This window comes from Manis javanica, chromosome 14 (genome assembly GCF_040802235.1).
Source record: "Manis javanica isolate MJ-LG chromosome 14, MJ_LKY, whole genome shotgun sequence".
NCBI lineage: Eukaryota > Metazoa > Chordata > Mammalia > Pholidota > Manidae > Manis > Manis javanica.
Window position 1 is genome coordinate 56202925 of NC_133169.1, and position 23691 is coordinate 56226615.

Below are 23691 nucleotides of genomic sequence, written 5' to 3' on the forward strand. Positions count from 1 at the left end.
GGCAAGATCCTTAAATTCTTCTACTTTATGTCTTGAACTGTATTCCTTATCCTCAGTAAGACAATATAAACATTTATGCCAACAAATTAAGTCAGAAAAACAAAATTCCATTACTATTTCCAAAAAGACAACTCAAAGATTACACTGACAGTAAGTTAATGCACAAATGTTTATGCAAGAATACATATTCACATTCATATACATAAAATCACATATACTTGTTTCAATATGTGCATAGGTATCATATACATATATGGGGTTGACAGAAGTAAACAAATAATTTGAAAATATTAACAATCTAAAATCAAGATGTATTATCTTAATTTCCCCTTTAGTAAAGCTTGTAATATGAAAATACTTACTTGAAATATTTTGGGAGCACTCACAAGGGATGCTAATGCAGAAGAAAGAGTTGCTGAAAAGATACCCGCAGAAATTAATGGTGCAAATCCTGACACCATACTCATCACCTTAAAAAGTGACAATGGAAAAATAAGTCTTACAAACAGTTCAAGTACTTATACATCTTTATTATTTCAATGAAGATGGCTAATATCAGGGAAAATTTTGTGATAAACAATAACAATGTTTATGTGCATTTTAAATTTCTGAAAAAGATTTACCACTAGCCCTTACTTTAAAAACATCTTTTTATTTGGTAAAATTTCAAAGACACACAATGGCAGAGCGAATAGCATACTAAACCACTGAATATCTATCACTCAGTTTCAACAATGACCAACTCAGGACCAATCCCCATATTACTGTGCATCAAACTTCAGATATCATTTCATGCATATATGTTTCAGTAAATACCTCTGATAAGAACTTTAATTAAACTACAAAAGCCATTGTCACAGCTTAAAAACTGAGTTATTCCTTAAATATTCAATAATCAGCATTCAAATTCCCTAAACTGTCCCTCTTTTCTTGCTTTTGAGGCACAATTTGTTCAAAGTAAGATCCACAGAAGGATTACACGTTACATTTGGTTGATAGATCCTTTAAGTCTTTTTCAATCTACCAGTTCACCCTTTCCTTTCCATTTTATTTTTATGTCATTTCTCCTAGAGAAACCCCACCCTCTGGATTCCGCTGACGGTATCTCCAACTTGTCTCATTTACTCTGCTCCCCTCATCTCTGTATTTCTAGTGCACAGGCAGGTAGACCAAAACAGTTCATTAGACTGAGATACAAGTTTTCCAGCAAAAACATTTCAAGGTGCTGTGATATACTTAGGATTCTGGTGTTTCTTCTTGATGTTAAGATAGTAGATCGATACTGTGGTTATGTTTTTTGTTTTTAAAGAGAGTCCTTAACTTTAGAGCTAAATGTGGGAAGACTTCCAGCTGAAAAGATCTAAGTCTAGGATTTGCTTCTAAGTAATTTGGGAAGTGGGGCATTATAAATAAATAAATAGATAGATAAAAATAGCCATGCAGTGATGACTGATGACACTGGAAAATGTACACATTAAGTACATCATATTGCTTTCTCTGGTTTATGTTAAAATATTTCTCTATGATGGTTTTAAAAAACAGATTGATGACTTACATCACGAGAAGACAATCAGATAAATCCAAACTGAAGGGCACAATGTAAAGTAACTTGCCTGGACTCTTCAAATTGTCAATGTATTAAAACATTAAAATGGACAGGCTAGAATTCCTCTAGATTAAAGGATTTTAAGATAACTAACACACATGACAACTAAATGTTATAGGTGATCATAGATTGGATCATGGATATGGGAAAAATAGCTATAAAGGACATTACTGGAACAAGTGGGGAAATATAAATATGGAAAATAAATTTAAATAAGTGTTTATTAATGTATTAGGTGGGACAACTGTACTGTGCTAGTACATGATGTTTTAAATACCCCATACTGTCATTATGTATATAATTTATTTTCATGTTTGAGGAGAATAAGAATATACAAAGGTAAAGCAAATGGGACAAAATATAAATGATTAGTGAATACAAGTGAAGGGGTAGGTACACCGGTATTCACTGTAGTGTTCATTTGAAATTCGTGCAAATAGATTAGTAAGGTGGAAGAGTGTCTGATGGGTTCAGGCACTATCAGCTTGATCCATTGTAATGATCATCGCCTAGATTCATTACTTCATTAGTAGGGATTTACCTTTCATTTACACTGACCCAGACCATCACAGTTGACTATGACTTCGTATTTTAAACCAGATGTAAAGTTAGCTATGGGCACAACCACTGGCCATAATGCGTAATTCTGATTTCATGTGTACATAAACCATCTTGTTTCACTTAAATGTCTCTCCCTGTATCTTCCAGAAGACTTAGTGGTAAAAATGAAGAACACATTAAGTGTTTTAAGAAATATTAGCATTGACTTCTCTGAGACTCTTAGGGAGAAAAACAAACTTGTGAAGATGATTTTCCATTCAGCCCTTTAAACAATGTAGTAGTTACATGGATGCCATACATTTTTCATAATCAATATTTTTCAGTTAGTGCTAGATTATCTAGCATTGCCAGCCATGTCTTTAGGGAAGGACATTGTAAAGGACAGCTAGACTAAGGTAAAAAAAATGAGCAGACTTGATTTGTGCTATATATACTCAGCAGTTTATACAGAATTTCATGCCTCTTAGTAAAAACCTCAAATAAGTGTGAAGAAGACAGGAGACAAATGGACAAAAAAGTGGAGAACAGAGATGTGATATACTCTTGGAGTAAGGCAAACTGACACAACCAATGTTACATATAACTGTAACCTTTCTCATCTTCCATGTTTTGAGGAAAAACAGCCATTTTCTCTGCTTCCATTACCTCTGAATTGAGGTAGATAATGCTTCATGCTTAGCATCTGGAACACTGTGCTTCCAGGATTTGTGAGCTTCCTGTCTTCTAGTCATATATTTACCCAATCACGTCTGCATTTCTGACCATTTTATGGTAAAATGAGTAGAAGGATAATAATAATGAATACAAATAATGGTAATATCTGTGTTGTTCACGATATAGAGCAGAAACAAAGATCAAAAAAAAAAAAAGATGGTCCTTTCCTAATAGTGGGGAAAAAAGACAAAAGCTAATGAAAGGTAAAAAAGTTGCAAGTAAGATGAACGGTGATATTTTGTGTGATCGGGATGTGTGTGTGTTGATGACTTGGGGTTGAAGAAAATCTTCATGGAGCTGGGTTTCCTTGAAACCAAGCAGATTTAGATGTATAAAAGAAAAAGCAGCTGCATTCCAAGCACAATGAAGCACCTAATAAAAGACCCAAGTACAGCAGGCATGTGTGCATGTGTACGTACACAAACATGAAATCACTGCAGTTTAGTCTCAACAGAAAACAGTGGACATAAGTTTGGGTATGACACTTAAGGCCTTTGACTGACAAAGCAAAGAAGCTCACATTTTGTTTATTAAGTAATGGTGAGTCAGAGGTTTCAGAAAACATTACCATGTAGAAAAACAATATGAAACATACGATTATATCTCAAAACTAAAAGTTCAATACAAACAGGATGACTCAAATCACTTTTCCTCCTTAAGTATGAAAAGTCAATTGTATGCAAAACAGCATTATACACAGTGTGGCTCTGTATAGATTTCATGACAGGACTGCAACTTATATGCTGCTCAGATAATGTTCTATTCACCATTCTTTTCACTGTCCAAATCACAAGCAATTTGCATTTCTACAGGATTTTTTTGCATTTTATATTGCTTTAGTTTTTAAAAAAATTTTACTTAAATTAGAAAAGCAACTTTACATATACCAAATTCTTCTTTGCTTGGATGAGTCCTACTAGATGTGATAAAGACAACATACTTTTATATTTTAAGGCAACAACACAGAAATCTAATTGGCACTTGCAACCACCAAGCAGAGACCAACATTTTGTGCTTTTCATACACAATATCAATGTCAGAATTGGCCTGAATCATTAGCTGGACATGAATACTTTCTTTCATTCCTACGATTTGCCTAGTCTTGTGACTAGAAAACAAACTTCTATTACATAATTGGGTTCAATATTTATGACCACTGAAAGTGCAATCAACTGCTTGAAACCATACAACAGAAAAATAAAAATAATGCCACTGAAAATTTAATTTACAAGATTTTATTGTAAAGTTTAATTGTTCTACATAAAATTTATACTGTTCTGAAATACATTAAATACTCAACCATTCTGTTTATGTTTACATAATATTGAAAAAAACACTAGGAAGCAAAATTTTATTTCTCAGTTTGAATTAGTACAACTGTATTATATAAATTTATCATAGATTGTTTTAATCTCTTGAATCTACACCTCTATGTTCTTTTTCTAGTATCCTAGGACTTAATAAGCAACTCTCAAAATTATCCTCCAGACAATCTCTTCTCAGTTTGTACAAACCTGTAAATTTTACAAAAATTTCATTTTGCTTTCAGTACTTTATAGAGATAATAATAAAAGGCAGAAAGACTGATATTCTCCAAATACTTGAAAAGTAATACTTATCTTTACATACTTCATATGTTTTAAAAGGTTGTAAACTTGCAAGCACCCATTAACAATTCTATTAAAAGGTAGTGTGGTTTAGCACAGCATGACTATATGGGCCATATTAAGTAACACTACTGATACCGAAAAAAAACACACACACATATATATATATATTTATACACAAAGCAATCATGGAGACACATCCAATTAGAAAACTGAACTCCTTTCAATTAGTATGGATTTAAAATGTTCAAAATAAAAATGAAATATGTAGGTGTAAAGCTAAGAAAATATGTACAGAATTTGTATTCTGAAAATTACATAATGCTGATGGAAGAAATCAAACAAGGTATAAAAAAATGGAGAAACATTCCTTGCTCATGCACTGGAACACTCAATGTAGTAAACAAGGCAATTCTCCCCAGATCAGTATAGAAGTTTCATACAGTTCCATCAAAATTTCAGCAGGAATTTTTGTAAATAAATTAAGACTGTTCTAAAATTTATACAGAGAAATCAAAGGAACTAAAACAACTACAACTTTGAAAAAGGATAATGTGGGAAGAATCCACCTACCTGGCCTCAGACCCATGTTTTGGTGGAGGGACAAAGATCAGTGGAGCAGAACAGAGACACGTCTGCTGCTTCCTTCTTTCCTTAACAGCGTACTCTGTGTATGTCCTACGTAATACCCTGTCACACAAGTGTTATCCTCAGGAGCCATTTTATTCCTGAACAGCTTCAGATTTTACCCTTTCATATTTTTCTGTTTGTCCAATTAGTTCATTACCATTAGTCTTTTTAAACAGGTAACTTGGTATAAAGTAATTAAAAGTCCTCCCTTCCAGATCTGATAGCAGCCTGACCCCTAGATAAGTATGTTCTGTGTAATATAAATTTGGTGCTCACCTGGAAGTTGTTCATTAGGCCATAGGAACAAGGACTGACTTCACAAGATGAAAAGTCAAAGTTTAATTGGCAGGCTGCAGAAGTACAGTTTGTTAGCTCTGTTACAATAGTGTCATTAACGTTCCCGGTGGCATCCCGAACAACACAAGCACCTGAAGCACAAGCGACATTGAGAACAAGTAGTATAACTAACATTTACATCCATTTCAAAATCACCTATGAAACCACAGGCAGTTATGGGACTGACTGCATATATACTGGCTTATTATAGCATACACTGCTTTACAGGTAAGACAGCCATACCTGGAACAGAATTTGGGAAGCATTGTGATCCTCAATATTTAAGTGGTGAAAAAGAACATCATTAAGAGTAGTATATACACATAATTTACTCATACACACTTAAAAACCTTGTAAACATAGTTGTGAAAAATAATCACTAGCAAAAGAATTCCCTGGCCTATTTGGTTAAACAAACATAAAACACTGTGTTGAAACAAATATGAAACATTCTGTTCCAATGGCAGAAATGTTTTCCTATACTCCAAATATTATACATTTGGAATGTGCCAAAGATCAGACTTCAGGTAACACCTATCTTCTGTGAGGAAAAACAATTGGACATTAATGAATGGTAATTCTATTTAAACCTTTGTCTCAAGTAGTCTACCTTGATAATAAGAAAATATGTGGTACCTCAGATTTGCTTAAAAATAACCCATGGAGCAGAGTGAATGGATGAAATAAGATTAACCATGTTACAGATAATTCTTGATAACTTTTTTGAAGCCAGGTGATGGTTCTTCTGGGCTCATTAGAATATGTTCTCTACTTTCATGCAAAATTGAAAACATCCATAATAAACACTGAAAAGCTTGAAAGAAAAGCACTTCAGTATTTGGAATAACAAGTGATATACAATTAGTAGTAATTACCACTCCTTAATCTTCATATAGTTTTACTTTTTAAGCACTTTAACACTACTATCTCATCACTTATGAGGTAAAAATTATAGACATCACAGCAAAAACTAAACAGAAAATTAAGTTTGAAAGGGATTATAATGACTAGACAGACTACATGAAGAAAGTCCCTTATTCTTCAATGTCTTCATGAAACTTTCAGAGCAGTGTCTGCAAAACCATCTTTCTGTAAAGGTACTTCTGAAACTCCTTGGGAGGTGAGGGTAGAGCACCTCTACCCTTTTGTTTTCCCTAAAGCAGCTATGATTTCAGGAGTTTCACACTGCCATGTGCTACGACAGAACTGCTTAGGGGAAGAAGGTTCCACTGCTCTGAAGCAGTTGCAGGGCCCCTGCGGTAGGCGCAGTCTCTACTGGCCCAGCTCCTGAGCATCAGAGAAAAACGGAGAGGACCATGGGCTCCTCCTCTTGCCCCAAGGGTTCCTGCGCACAGAATGCAGTGAGCTGAGGGCCAGCAGTTAGAGCACTTAAGAGAAGACATTCATCTGCTCTGACAAATTAGTTCCCCATTTGAAACATAATCAGTTATACCATTCTTTAAATTAAAACTAAATTTTCTTTAGCTAACTTATGTATAACATACACGAGTATGCTAGGTACCTTTAGGGGAACACAAAAACATTTTGCTAAGCTTATATATATAATTAGCATTTGTTTTTTCCAAGTGAATTTCAGGGACTTAACATGTGGATTGTAAGGATAAATGAAATGCAATTCCTTTTTTAAATGGTAAATTAGACCACCATGATAATATTTATTAATAGCATTTCTAACTCTTGTTTATAGTGAAACTTCAAAATTACATTTATGCAAATTAGCAGTTTGTAAAAACAGTTCTATTGTAACTTCCCAATAAATACATGGAAAAATACAATTTTCTTACTGAGACATTATGGGAACCTTATATTCTATAGTCTATGAATTTGCAGTATGTAATTCTTTAGACTGGTATTAAACTTCAATTTATACTGGGAGTATGCTTACATTGAACTGTAAAACTTGATTTTTAGAGGACAATGAATACAGTGCTTACATTTCAAGAATATATGTTTTCTGGATAAAGTATATAGTTTCATGGAAGTTTAATGAACTTGAGACAATTTATCTATAACCACTGCATATAAATGATATATAAATTAATGGCTATTAAATTTTGTTCTTGACTAGAATGTTTCAGTTAGAGAATCTACTTTTTTAACAGCCTCTGAAAATTTTATTTGAAAACAATCCTCTTTGCCATGAAAATAATTCTATAATAAAAGCAAGTGCCGGTTATGTTTATAGCAAAACCTCTATGCTTTTAATCTCTAGTCTATAAGACAGGGATTTAGAGACTATTTAAGTCCTTTCAAGTTCTAAAATGCTTTGATTCCATGAATGTAATAAAATGATTTAAAATCATTTCATTCAATTTAAGACTTTTTATTCAAACAGTAACACTGTTTATTTAATGTAGTATGTTCTATTCACCAAAATCAGTTTTTATGGTAAAAAATGCCAGGCATTGCTTAATGTTCTTAAAACAAACTTCATTTAGTAAGACTGCAAGAAATAGCCACCAAAAACAAAAATATTAAAAATTTCTAAGTATGAGAGTAAAATTCACTTACTTTTACATGTGAGTATTTTCTATAAATATATCTCTAAAATTTAAGAGTTTGCAAATAAAGTTTTATATAATTTTCTGATTTCCTAGAGTTAATAAAAATCCTAAGAAGAGAAATAATAGACATTGGTGGTTTAGAAAATGTCTATAAAATCACTATTAGTTTACTTAAAACTGTTTTGGAATTAAAGTATGAAACTCCCATGTCTTTTTATTGAAATATTCTGATATTAAAAGTTAGAAATATAATGGTATGAAAATAAATATTTATAGTATGTACATCATGAAATTTCTGAAACAAAAGAAATGTAAGGCTATTTACCTACAGATACTGCAATTCCTATGTAAACCACCGTAGTAATTAAAATGGCTAAGAGTGTTCCTTTGGGTATGGCTGACTGAGGATCCTAGAAGACAAGAAGATTTTTTTAAGTCTATCTTTTAAACTAAATATATGTATACCATTTTTTACATATAATCAACACAGTAATTTATAATACTTACTGCGAGATCACCTGAGATATTTGCTCCGGCCAGAATACCAGTTGCAGCAGGAAAAAAGATGGCAAATACAGAAAAGAAAGTCTCTTCCTCTCGAAAATCTGGTCCAAAATTTTCACTAAATATTTCAGCTGCAAAGACCAAAATATTTTTGGCAATTAATGTAGCACGTTAGACTGTAATAATTTAGATCAAGAGTAAGTGGTAAGCATGTTATATATGATCCCTGACTTTTCTTCAGTTCCAGTAAACGGCCAGTTCTTGAATACTTCCTAATTCAAGTACTGACGCCCCTCTTTTCTTGCATGAGTGGACAGTTTACAATCAAATGATGGTTTGACCTGGATCCTGCCCTGCTATTTGTGTACCTTACTAATTATGTTTCAAGCACTTCTACTTGATTGGTGTTATTCATCCAAATGTAAATCAAAGCATGGATAAACCTCTCAATATCAGAGGTCAAAGAAGAAAGAAAGGATGTAGGAAAACAAAGGGAACCTCACTTTAATCTGGAACCATTTTTTTTCTTACAACCAACTTATATATCATGTACAGCTTTCTCTATTTCCTAGCGGTGACCTGTTTGATTTTTGAGGCTGCATTATTCACCAAGTTTCCACAATGTTAGCTAAAGCCAACTAGGTAAAGGGCCTTTCCTTTTCAACAATAACGAAAGCATCAATTAATTCTACTGTTTCCATCTACTCTGACAGGCACTGACACTGCAACACACATTAATTCTCATCTGTCCATCTGGCCATCCAGTACTGAAAGTGTCTACCATGCGCCAGGTCTGCACTGGAGCCATCTAGCATCTCAAGGGCCTGGAGCCCCAACAGCACCAAGCTAGACATGGTTCCTCCCTTCATGGAACTTAGAGAGTCTCCGTGGGGAGCCACAAAATAAGTAAAGAAACATTCATTACAAGCAGCAGTTAAATGTATTGATGGAAACAAGGTGTAGTGATAAAGAATGAGAGTGAATCTAATTCAATGTGGCTACAAAAGGCTAAATTTAGAGATAACTAGGAGATAATACTTAAGATGAGACTTCACTGAGCAAAAACCTGCCATGTGATGGTCAGGGAAAAGAGTATGCCAGCAATAAGAAACAACATGTGTAAAGGCCCCAAGGTGGGAAAAAGATTTAGCTTTTCTGAGAAACTAAAAGCATATAAAGCTCCCAAAGTAAGGGGGAGAACTGAAATGAGATTAGAGAGATCAGTGGGGTGAGATTATACAAAATTCCACAGTTTAGATTTTATCCTAAATATAATGGGAAGCCAAGGTAGACCTAGAAACATGCAAATGACACAATATGATTAATGCTTGCAGGAACACAGTGTGGACAGTGGACCGTCCATAGTTAAACTTCCCATTAACATAGGGAGCAGGGAGACCAATCGGGTTACTGGGTGGTTCCACGTAGTGATGGGAGAATAATGTACTAGTCAGAGAAGGAGTAGGAAATAAGAGGGCAGGTAGGAAACACTGAAATCCTGGTTTCTTCCACTAACTGAGATGGAGAAGCCTGAGAAAGTTAAGGTAGGAGGGATATCAAAAAAGCAGTTGGATATATACAAATGTCTGAAGTCTAAAGGAGAAATCCAGGAATAGAAACAAGTCCCTCTCTTGGTACCATATTTGAGCCCTGAGACCAGTTATCTCCAAAGGAACAACCCTAGTCAGACAGCCCAGGACCATACTCTGTGCGACTCTTGACATTTACAGGACAGGCAGATGAGCAGGTTTAACAGGAGTAGTAGATACAGCGACCAGTGAGTTGGTAAAACACTAACATGTCTGACATCAAATAAAACAAGAAAAATATTTTAAGAGATGGGACAACTAAGCATAATTCTGCTGAGAGGCAGAGGACTAAAGAAGTGCCTGCTGGCTCCAGCACCATTCTGGCCATGCCCTTGACAGAATCCAGATGAGAGGAATTAAGAAGGAAGCGAAAGCACAATGGGGAACAGTCTACACACTCACAAAAGAGAAAGTTCTCAGGTAGCACTTTCACCAAGTTATCAAAGTTAAAAACCATCACAGAGATGGGAAAAATGGACATCTTGTGAGTCTCCCGATACACTGACCTGAGAACACATTGCTCACGTGGCATCCCTGGCAGAATGATAACCTCTACCTATGGAAATAAATCAGACAAAGCCAACTCGAGGAACCTTCTAAACACAAATATAATTATGAAAGCACAAAATACAGAAAATTATCTGCTTAATTGATGATACGTTCACTTCTGGCATGCCTAGTGGAGACACTGTCCTTCAGTCGAGGAAATCAAGAATTTAAAGCCCAGTTTATTAGTAGGTGTGAGCACTAGTAATGAGAATAGACAATCAATCAATCTAGACAAACGATCAATCCAGGACCACTAGGCACAAACAGATGGGTGTCCTTGATTAAGAACCTTGAAACAATTCTTATCAGAAAACAGTCCAGCCAACTAAGTCAGTGTCTGATATAAGCAGTGCTATGATCCAAGGACTGTATATTGTTACCAGTCAATGACATAAATTAGGGAGCATAGATTACATCAAAATGTACAAGTAGGTCTCCTGGCTCCACAGGTTAGTTCAGCTGATTTTTTTTTCTAGTAAGACATCCTGAAGGAACATGTGCATCAATTAACAGTCGATCTGTTCACGTAACTCTATCAGGAGCTCTGTGCTAAACAACTCAAGAAAACTACAGCTAGGCTTCTTCTTGCAGGGCTTCAAAACAAGTTTTTATCAACTGAAGACAGGCAGATCTATTATCCTGAGTGATAAGCCTCTCTGGTACTGTTGCAACTTTTCTTCCCCACTTCCACTTTACCTTGCAGAGAGAGGTTCAGAGCTGCCCAGTTAGGTGGGGTGAGGATGGAGTGGGGGTGAGGATGGATACAGACAGACACTTTAGGAAATAATAAACGACAAGTAAATTTCACCAGTAGTGACAATTAGATACAGCATGAAAAGGGTTATGGAAGATGAAAACTGGAAAATTCCCACACAAGTTATAATGTAAACTATAGAAAAACTCAACTTGCAATTACACCAAGAAACTAACATTTACAGTTGCTTTCACAGTCTTAGGCACTTTTAGACTATTGTGCTTAAATACAACTGAAAGAATAAAAAAAGCCATGTCAGAACAAATGGTACCATTTCAGTTACAAATTTCCCAAATTAGAGAGGACAAAAGCACCCTTCCTCAATAGCACTGATTTTTCTCTATTCTTTCATCTTTTGTTGCTTAATGAAAAAGGAAAGATGTAAATAGAAGTGTTTTTTAACTCCAACTGTAACATACATAAAAGAGACAGAACTAAACGGAATTGTCAATTAGGTAAGTCACTACATCAAACTCAATTATATCACAAAATATCTACAATGTGCTACATTTGTTTACTAACAGAATGTAATAATATACACCTTCAAAAAAATACTCTATTTTACTTACATTTATAACCAAAAAAACCTTTGGGCTTCTTGCTCTCCAGTGGGATAAATGTTCCTATGACGAAATCAGCAACAGCAAGCAAGAGAATCACCAGGAGAACAATCTGAGCCTGGAATTTTAAACATCAAAAATCAGAATAAAATCTCTTATGACTACACACTGACTCAGTTTCCCTAGAATATAACTTCCAAGAGGGAAAGGATTTCTGTCTTGTTTCCCCAGTACCTCAAACAGGGCCAAGTGTAAAGTAGGTGCTCAATAAATTTTTATTAAATGAAGAGTCTTTAAAGAACTACCTTAGAATGTTCAACACATGGGGCAAAAATGGAAAGCATCCGTAGGACCAGACCATCCATTTCCGAAATGAATTAAAGATGTAAGCACCCTCCCACAGACCATAAAGCACTATGAATTCCCAACACTGTAGACTTTTCATCCTTTGTACCATTCTTTCCTGTCTCCTCTGCCATAGCAGTACAAACTTGACATGAAGAACATATTTGCTACAAACACAAGTTTCACACAGAGTCCAAGTACAATGCTGAATGTGTGATGGCTACAGGAAAGGAAGCAGAAAAAGTGTGCGAAGGAAACAGTACTCAGGAGTGAAATTCAACTAGCAATGGGTCTGGAAGAAAGGAACAATCTATGAACCCCACCACCTCTCCTCCTCCACTCTGTTTTGTTTTATTGAGATAAAATTGACATGTAATAATATATTAATTTCTGGTGTACAGTATAATGATCTGATGTTTGTATATATTGGGGAATGATCAACACAATAAGCCTAGTTAACATCTGTCACCATACATAGTTAGGAAACTTTTTTTCTTGTGATGAGAAGTATTAAAATATAATCTTTCACCAACTTTCAAATATGTAATACAGGAGTATTGACAATCACCATGCTGTACATTCCATCTCCTTGACATCTGTTTTACAAACCTGTGTTATCTGTAGAAATAAGAACTACTTATATGCTAATGTTGTCTCGCCTAGTATGAAATTCTGTTCTTTTCAGTAGTCTATTTGTTACATGTACAAGTAAATAATTTAATTATATATTAATGACTTAAATAATCTTGAAAAAAATTCTTTCTGACTTCCCTAACTTATGATCTGGTAAATATTATCATAGCTCATATGTATCACAAATATGTGATTTTATAGGATTTATAAAAGTAAACATGAAGAGGAGAGAACCAAGATGGTGGCGTGAGCAGAGCAGCGGAAATCTCCTCCCAAAACCATATATATTTTTGAAAATACAACAAATACAACTAATCCTAAAAGAGAGACCAGAAGACACAGGACAACAGCCAGACTACATCCACACCAACGAGCACCTGGCACCTCGCGAAGGGGGTAAGATACAAGCTGCGGCCTGGCGGGACCCGAGCGCCCCTCCCCCAAGCTCCCAGCAGGAGGAGAGGAGTCGGAGCAGGGAGGGAGAGGGAGCCCAGGACTGCTGAACACCCAGCCCCAGCCATCCGCACTGGAGTGCAGACACACAATGCGTGCATGGGGTGCTGAAAACTAGGGAAACAGGACAGTAAGACCTGTGAGCGGGTCACCATAGCTGGCTTACCTGGGACAAAGAAAAGCGAGTGCTTTTTGAAAGTCTTAAAGGTACAGGGACCCCACAGCTGGACAGAAGCACCCTGGGACACTTAGCCCAGCAGCTGCGAATCCCCGGGGAACTCTGGGCGCCTGAACCCCCGCAGTGCAGCTCAGAGGCCCCTCACCATGATAAATAGCCTCCCGCCTGTTCCCCCTCCAACGCGGCTCTGCCATATTGGAGCAGCAGCCTGAGGCAGGCCAAGCCTACAGCAACTGCAGAGCTAAATAAACTCCATAGCAGCCTGGCAAGATCAGAAACCCCGTCTGCACGCAGCTGCCCAGCACAAGCCACTAGAGGTCGCTGTTCTCCCAGGAGAGGAAGGCCATAAACTGGCAAGAAGGGACTTTCTCTTACCCAACACACGCGCCAGCTCCCCACAAATATATCTATCGCCATGAAAAGGCAGAAGAAATTGATACAGACCAAGATCACAAAGGCAAACCCTGAGAAGGAGATAGACCTAACCAGTCTTTCTGAAAAAGAATTAAAAATAAAGCTCATAACCATGCTGATGGAGCTGCAGAGAAATATGCAAAAGCTAATGGATGAAGTCTGGAGGGAGATTACAGACGTCCAGAGGGAGATTACAGAAATGAAACAATCTCTGGAAGGATTTGTAAACATAATGGATAAGATACAAGAGGCCATTGATGGAATAGAAACCAGAGAACAGGAACGCATAGAAGCTGACACAGAGAGAGATAACAGGATCTCCAGGAATGAAACAATATTAAGAGAACTGTGTGACCATTCCAAAAGGAACAATATCCGCATTATAGGGGTACCAGAAGAAGAAGAGAGAGAAAAAGGAATAGAAAGAGTATTTGAAGAAATAATTGCTGAAAACTTCCCCAAACAGGGGGAGGAAAGAACCAATCAGACCATGGAAATGTACAGAACTCCCAACAGAAAGGACCCAAGGAGGACAACACCAAGACACATAATAATTAAAATGGCAAAGATCAAGGACAAGGACAGAGTTTTAAAGGCAGCCAGAGAGAGGAAAAAGGACACCTACAAAGGAAAACCCATCAGGCTATCATCAGACTTCTCAATAGAAACCTTACAGGCCAGAAGAGAATGGCATGATATATTTAATGCAATGAAAGAGAAGGGCCTTGAACCAAGAACACTGTATCCAGCATGACTATCATTTAAATATGAAGGAGGGATTAAACGATTCCCAGACAAGCAAAAATTGAGGGAATTTGCCCCCCACAAACCACCTCTACAGGGTATTTTAGAGGGACTGCTCTGATGGGAGCACTTCTAAGACTAAATAGATGTCACCAGAGAAAATAAAATCACAGCAAACAAAGCAGACCAACCAAATACTAACTAAAGGCAAAAAATAAAATCAACTACCCACAAAAGCAGTTAAAGGAAGCACAAAAGAACACAGAATAAAACAACCAACATACAAAAAACGGAGGAGGAGGAATAAGAAGGGAGAAAAATAAAGAATGACCAGACAGTGTTTAAAATAGCTCAATAAGTGAGGTAAGTTAGACAGTAAGATACTAAGGAAGCTAACCTTGAACTTTTGGCAACCACGAATCTAAAGCCTGCAATGGCAGTAAGTACATATCTTTCAATAATCACCCTAAATGTAAATGGACTGAATGCACTGATCAAAAGACACAGAATAATAGAATGGATAAAAAAGGAAGACCCATCTCTATGCTGCTTACAAGAGACTCACCTCAAACCCAAAGACTATAGGAACAAAGAAAGACTGAAGGAACAAAACAGTAGCAGAATCATAGAACCTAAGAATGGACTAACAGTTACCAAAGGGAAAGCGACTGGGGAGAAAGGGAGGGAAGGGAGGGATAGGGGTGGGGAAAAAGAAAGGGGACATTACGATTAGCATGTATACTGTGGGGTGGGGGCACGGGGAGGGCTGTGCGGCGCAGAGAAGACAAGTAGTGATTCTACAGCATCTTACTATGCTGATGGACAGTACTGTAATGGGGTTTGTGGGGGAGGATTTGGTGAAGATGCGACCCTAGTAAACATAATATTCTTCATGTAATTGTAGATTAATGACAACAAAATAAATTAATTAATTTTTAAAAAAGTAAACATGAAGAAACCTGAATGGGGAGAGTTCCTCAGCAGCACCTTTGTGAATATGCATTACTCAGAAAACTACTACTGGGTTGTGGCACATTCTCTCAAAGAGAAATATTTTTGGGTGCTCTGCCTACAGGTTAATGTGCCACTGCAACAATTTTTCCCAGAGAACAGTGGTTCCGGCTTTGGCAGTCATGATTTCTGAGATTTCAACAGCAAGCAAGATTAGCTTCTCTAATCTCTTATGGGCACGAACCTCAAGTTTATTATCCCTGTGTTTATCTTTTAAAATGGACTTTTAAATAAATTACAAAGCCAACAGTTTAATTTAGGCTCCGTTAATACAGTGACCTGAGCATTTCTACACAATGTAGGTCAGATTAGGAGATGAAAGGGGAGGTACGAAACCAAACATTTAGAAAGTACAATGTTTAATTGGTCCCCCTAAACTGTTATCTCCAAATACTTCCTGACTTGCAAATAGAAAATAACCTTATACACAAATTTCTCTTGAAATAGCCCCTTAGGAAACTTCAGAACCTAAAAATATCACCACACTTTATAGTGCTCCCAAAATGAAAGCCCTATAAGTTCATATATTAAATATTTACAGGTATTCCAATTATATCATTACTTACTTTTGCTTCCCACTCCATTCCAGCTACTGAGATACCTAAAAGGATCACCACTGTAATGGCGCCAATAATTCGGATATCATTGATTTCATCTATCATAAGTATGGAATGTTCCTAGAAGAGATTATAAATGTAATGAGCAATATTATTTTAGAGAAACTCTTTAATTCTTTTTAAAACAGTTTAGACTTATCAGAACCATACGTGAAGAGGTTGAATAAATACCTATTTAAGGAATGAATAGGGAGACCCATGGAAAAGGAATGAGTAGCTGTGTACTACTGATGTGCCATTCAAGTATCTAATAACATCAAAAATATGATTGAAGGGAAAATGCTCTATTTAATGCTGACTTAATAAATCAAAAAGAGAATTGACTAAGTAGTACTAATAGGATTTAAAGTTACATAGGAGAAATATATTTTGTATTTATTGTGATTAGTTAACCCATGCTTTGAATAGTCTGACGTTGCAGTTGTTCAAAGATACACCCTGTTTTTATTTCATGGGCAAAGTATTTGTGGTTTAATATCAATAACATTTAAAACACACTAAACTGAGTAATGAAAGAATATGAACTTTTAAAAACTACACTGCTTGCTTACTTACAGCCCTTCCTCTTCTCCATCCTTTTAAGCCTATACAGAAAGGTCACATTAGGTCAATGCCAATGTGTCAGTCTTCAGATTTTACACTTCCAACTTTACCACTTAGTAGTGCAGAAGAAGAGACCTACAACCTAATCCGACATGAACAACTACAGGTGTCACTTGAGGTGCCTCTCACTTAATGCTGAATCCTATTCTACTTCTACTGCTTTACCTACACACATCCCAATGACTCTTTTCAAACCAGTTCTCTTAACTCCAGAGCAGTATTATCAACTACTCTCTGGCCAGCTCTACTTGGATATACCTCTGGTACCTCAAATTAGACATCCAAAATAAAACTGTCCTGTGTTCTCTATCTCACAGTAAACAGCATTATCTTCCAATTAAATTCCTAACTCAGAAATCCATGTATAAACTTGAATTTTATAAATCCCACATCCCTTTTAAATCATCAAGTCCACTTACTCACCATTTTAAAGTGTCTCAAATTCACCCATACCTCTCCAGCCCCACTGGTCATTGTTTTAGTATGCCACCATCTCCTCTCCCAGGATAGTCACAATCACCTTTTAAATGATCCTTCATCTCTAGTTGTGATTCCTCAAATCCATCCTCTACACTGTGGTCAGATGTTTCTTTATGCCCCCAACTGATGAGGTCATGGCCCCCAACTCCAATCAAGATTAAGACCCAAATTTAACAGCAAAGACGACCCTTCCTGACTTGATCCTTTTTTTCCCACTGTAGTCTTATATTTCTTGCTACTTTGTGCTCCAGTCATAGAGAAATATTTAGTTTTTAAAAAGCACTTTAATGACCTTCTAAGCTTTTGTTTCCTTTTCTCCCTGCTCCCCTCACACCACACACCACCTCCCCCATTTGCCTGTTAACATCTAGACTCCCTTTTTGGAAAACCCTCCCTTGATAGTCCTTTGCTGCCCACACTTCTGGAGGGTAAGCTAAGTGGTTCCCCCTTTGTGCTGCCAAGGTTTCCTATAATAACCCACTTCTAACATCCTGTAATTTTTTTGTCCATTTCCCCTGCTAAACTTCCTGAAAAAGTGAGTTTAATGTTCATCATTGCTTTCTTAGCATCCATCTAACATGTGAGTGGCACATAAGCCCTCGGAAAGGTTTGGTAAACCAGTGAGTAGAAGAAAGGTCAGATTACCTTCAGCAAGTCCACCACAGTTTCTGCAAACCCCACCACATACATAGCGACTGCAACAGCATTGGCAAAAGCAAAGATCAGGCCAATTGCACCACCAAATTCCGGCCCTAGACTTCTAGATATTAAATAATACGCTCCTCCTAAAGAAAAGGAAAGAAACAATGAAAATACTAAAGTTAGGATTTTAAATGTCAAACCATCTTTTTAATTACACAGAAGACTTCACAAAGTACATGACTCCACAAGCACAGTAGTTAAATAAACAAGCAAGTGGGTGAGCATAATTTTCAGGAAAGAACACCCAGAAAGAATTCTTTACAACCCACTTCATTTGTTAACAGTTCTCAACATCTACAGAATTCTCCCCCTATCAAGTATAACATCACCCTGCTATTTAAATCCCTGCTTTTCTTCTAAAGCTTTAAATGGGGAACAGCCTTGTCTTCATAGTCATAGATACCAAGATAATCTCCCAGTGGTTTTCTAAGTAACATTTTAAATTTTAATGTAACTTTTAAAATCTCAGTTGACATGATTTCAGTTCCTTAAATTAGTATGATAATTTGCTGGCAAAGTGAGTACTAAGGAAAAAAGGAAAAAAAAGTATCACAAGAAAATGCAGGGAACAGCATACTGTGGCATCCTAAATAAATATAGTTTGCATTCTAATAAATCCTGGCTAAATGCCAGAGTAAAGAATATTAAATGAGCTATCATGAAACAAGTAATTTTCTAGCTAAAAAAATAAATCACTATCACGATTTTGAGTCAATCTAATGTGAAGTTCAAGTCTCCAAGATCTCTTCTAAATTCTGATTTATTTCTGGCCTCTGAATCTTAATCATAAACTAAAACTTAAGTTTCAATAATAAGTTACATGAAGTTACATATATTTTTTTACATACTGATGAAATACTAATTCTTAAGGCCATACAATAAAATGCCATTAAACTGAATATTTATTTCTACTATTCTCCTAATATAATGAAGACAAATGCAACAAAAAATTCTATAGTTTGATAAAATGTTGAACATGCAAAGTTCATTTTGGAAAAATACTGGTTTTTTCTAGGTTTTTTAGTTAATTCTATCAATTCTCTTAAAATATTCTACACTTTAAACCCAACTGCCCAAATTCCTTAGCTACTCATTTTACCAAAGAATAATTTCATCACCTTGAAAATCCTGAAGAAAAAAATACTACTTGCCCATTCAGTATTCATCTTGTGGGATTTTTTATGAGATAAAGTGACTTTAAAATTTCCCAGATATATTTTTGAACACTAAAAATTTAAATGGACTTACATAGCAACAATTTCTTATGTCAAATAACGATCTTAGAGTAAGTTTTGAAGACAATAAACCACACTGTTAATTAACCACAAGGAAAATCTCTAGAATATTATAATTATCACATACATTTAATGCTTTCAAAATTGATGTAGATTATTTAATCCCAATACAACAATGAATTAATGCAAATATTTAGCCTGATTTTATAGATGAGAAAATTAAGCCACAATGAAAGGTTAACTGAAAATCAGTCAACACTCTCGTGTTTCAATAGTTGACAGTATAAACCACAGAATGAGAAACATCACCAATAGGACCTATAAAAGCACGAAATTAAGTTGTTATGTGCTTTAAAGATTTAACTTTATGAAATTTCAAGTCTTTCTATTACTAAGAAGAAAATATGCAACTTAAGATGTATTTAACATGGGGAAAAATAATGGGAAGGGGAAATTCACCTTCAGTATGATGGACATAAGTAGGCAAATTCTGGCAGTTTAGAACTATTTGGAATCTTCTATAAATTGGGATACCTAAAATTTAAAACCTCAAACCCAGTTTTGTTACTTTTTAAAAGATTCGGCTTTATTTTTCTTAATAAGAAGAGACATATGGATAATGAAGAATATTAAAAGCATCTGCTCATCTTCCTATACTTTTACTCCTGATGAAAAGTGACAGTTTTCTGCTCTATTCCTTCCCACTCTCCCTCCTGCTTCCCACAGGCAGCCAGCTTTAAGAGCAGCTTTCTTCGTTTTTTTCCTTAGCATCAAAGTGGATAGCATTAAAGATCCAAGACACTGAAAGACTGGTCTTTTTACCAATTCACAACAAGTAGGTAATATCTTACACTTAAGTTTTGTTTTGTTAAAAATTACACTGTTTATTTAATTACAGCAAATTACTATTATCATTCCCATTTTACATAGAAGAAAATGAAGGCTTAGAGAGGTTAGATACCTTGACCAAGGTCATGCAAGCAGTAAAGGAAGAGCTGCACTGAAACTAAGGTCTCCAACTTCAGTGCTTATCCAAGTACAATACACATAACAAAATCAGCCCTTTTGTTATTGCTGAAAATGCTTAGGAGTATGATAAAGAATTATAATCAATTAAAAGGCAATAGAAAACAAAAAAAATTACTTTCTTTCAAAAAATCTACTGGTAAAGCAAACTCAAAAGTCAGATAGGAAAAAAAGTTCCTACTAGGGTCTCATAATTTGGCCATAAAGCACCCTAACTTCTGGGTGTAGAGAACATAAATAAGTCATATGCCAGAGATTATAAGTAATGACAACAGCATATATACTGGGTTCCATTATTATTAAATAATGACTACATATATTAATATATATATAGACATATATATGTCCCTGTAGCTCTAGCTCTTGCTAAATTCCAAATCAATAACCAAAATCTTAACTAGGAAAATGAAGAACTTAAGATTAAAAACTGATTGACAAAAGTCTCAATAAATTTCAAAGAGCTAAAATGATACAGTGGATATTACAGACCACAGCAAAATTAAAATTAAACATATGAAAGATTTCTAAATATCTCTAAATTGTGCAACATATTTTTAAGTAATGCATTGATTAAAGAATAAGCCACAAAGGAAACTAAAAAGAATTTTCAATTGAATGACAATGAAAACACAACCCATCAGAATTAGTGGGAAATACCTAAGGCAGGAACTATGGGAAAATTTAGTTTAAATGCTTCTGTTAAAAAGATAGAAAATCAATGATCTAGTACTCTACCTTCAAAGGCTAACAAAAAGATAAGTAAAATTCAAAGAAAAAAAAAGAAAAGAACAAAAATCACTGATACAGAAAATGATAAAGATCAAAAAAGCCAAAAGTTATTTTAAAAAAGCATTAGTAAAACTGATAAATGAGCTAGACAAGAACAAAAAAAACAAATTAACCCAATTAGTAACAAAAGCAGGGACACATCACCATAAATCCTACAGTCATTAAAAGCTTAAAAATATAAAATATTAAAAATTATATTGCAATCAATATGTAACTTAGATGAAATGGATAAATTCCTTGGATTTTGTAACTTAGATGGATATGTACCTTAGATGAAATGAATAAAAACATGCTAGAACTATGGTAAGAACAGAAAGCTGAAATAATGTTATTGCTGGCATAGAAATTAAACTTGTAATAAAAACCTCCACATATTCAAAAAGATTCAAAAAAACCACTTAACTTCTGATAATAACAGAATAAGGGAGAAAATCCATTATAACCATTTCAAAAAATGTAGAAAAAGCATGACAAAATTCAACATCCATTCATGATAACTAGTCTCAGCAATTAAGAAATAGAACTTTCTTAATCTGACAAATGCCATCTTCAAAAAATCCATAGTTATAGCATCTTCTTACTAATGATATACTGAACTCATTCCCCCAAGACTGAGAACAATGCAAGGATTCTATTCTCACACCATTTCTATTCACCACTGTACTGGAGGTGGTTAAATTCAAAAGATGATAAAAAGGAGAAAATCCTAAGATTGCAAAGAAGTAGAATAAACCATTTCTATTCACAGATGGCATGACTTTTTGTTTAGCAAGGATACCATGTCAAGATACTAATGTCTTCTGTATTTCTATATATAAGCAACAAAAAAATAAAAAAATAAAATTTACAACTAACATTTATAACATGAAAAATATGGAAATACTTAGGGATAATTTAGTAAAATATACGCAAGACCTCTGTACTGAAAAATACAAAACACTGCTGAGAAAAATGAAAGACAATCTAAATTATACTCATAAATTAGAAGACTCAGTGTTATAACATGGCCATTCTTCCCAAATAAATTTTTTGAAGCTGAAATCCTAAAGCCCCCACAAGGTTTTGTTTCTGTTTTTATTTCATTTTGTTTAGTATTAACTGTTATAGTTAATTGAAAAATTTATGTGGAAATGCAAGGGTCTAAAAGAACCAAAACAATTTCAAAAAAGTTGGAAGACTTGGGACTTGAAAAGCTAACCAACAAGACAGGGAAGAAATGGCAAAATAGGACAAACAGATCAATGGAACAGCATATAGTCCAGACAATATACAGACAACTGATTTTTCAACAATACCAAAAATAATCCAGAAGATAATATAGTTGTTACAACAAATGCTGCTGGAGCAAGTGGTTATCTGTACAGGGTGGGGCAGGGGGAGGAAGAGCTAAAGAAGGGGAGAACCTCAACCTCGATCTCATATAATGTTCAAAAGTTAATTTGAGACCATTTATAGTAAAAAAATATAACAACAAAAGCTATAAAGATTCTGGGCAAAAACAAAGGAGAATATCTTCATGACCTTGGAATAAGCAAAGATTTCAAGACACAACAATAATAGTAACCATAAAAAAAAAACATGAAAATCTGGACTGCAACAAAATGGTAAACTTCCACTCTTCAAAAAACATGATTTAGAAAATGATAAGGAAAGTCACAAACTGGAAAAAATACATTAAGACATGTGATATATCCAGGATATATAAAAAACTACAAATCAAAAGATAACAATTTAAGAATTGGCAAAACATTTGAATACATTACAAAATAAGACATACATGTGGTCTTAATCAGATTAAAAGATGCTTTTCATAATGAGTCATCCATAAGAACAGCTATAATTGAAATAAGTGTTAGCAAGAATACGGAAAAACTGTTAGTCTTGTATGTTGTTGATGGTAGTATAAAACCATGTGGCATTTTTTTTTTATAGATGAAACACACACCTACCCCATGAATCAACAAATTCACTCCTAGGTATGCTCTCAAAATGGTAACACACACAACCACAAAGCCTTGTAAAAAGAATGTTCCTGTCAGCTTATTCAGAATAGACCCATATGAAAAATAACCCAAATATCCATCAACAGGTACTAAATAAAAAATTGTTTACTGTTATTGCCAAGTCGTTGCCAAGTCATATAGTCATTAAGTGGGACGCTACACAGAAGTAGAATACCACAACAAAATACTGGAACAACATGGATGGATTCCAAAAACATTATATTGAGGTAAGACACAAAAACTTATCAAAACTCATAGAAGTATAACCTTCAAACCTGTGCATTTCACTACATGTGAATTTTACTTCAATAATGTTCATTTAGTAAGCTACCAATCTATTATCAACTAGCATTTTATAAAATGTGAAAACTGTATTCTAGTCAAAATCATACAGCAACAAATAAATACTCGTGTGTTAGACTTCAAGAGAAGATTAAAGAGGTCCCTATGCAAGTTCATCAACTGACTACTTAACCAAAAGAATCAAAAGTTACTTTTAAGCTGGACTATGTGCTAAATGAAA

The 23691-nt window shown here is 35.0% G+C and overlaps 1 protein-coding gene across 2 annotated transcripts in view; it reads right to left on the minus strand.

Moving 5' to 3' along the window:
• SLC12A2 (solute carrier family 12 member 2) overlaps positions 1–23691 on the minus strand; it is a 100168-nt gene that overhangs the window by 45362 nt on the left and 31115 nt on the right. For both annotated transcript variants that reach the window (XM_037016169.2, XM_017663698.3), the window contains exons 5-11: positions 18059–18198; positions 16280–16390; positions 11945–12053; positions 8487–8614; positions 8305–8389; positions 5395–5546; positions 363–470 (exon numbers count right to left, since the gene is read on the minus strand). In XM_037016169.2, coding sequence (XP_036872064.2) covers positions 363–470; positions 5395–5546; positions 8305–8389; positions 8487–8614; positions 11945–12053; positions 16280–16390; positions 18059–18198 — 833 coding nt within the window. The remainder of the gene's footprint in view (positions 1–362; positions 471–5394; positions 5547–8304; positions 8390–8486; positions 8615–11944; positions 12054–16279; positions 16391–18058; positions 18199–23691) is intronic.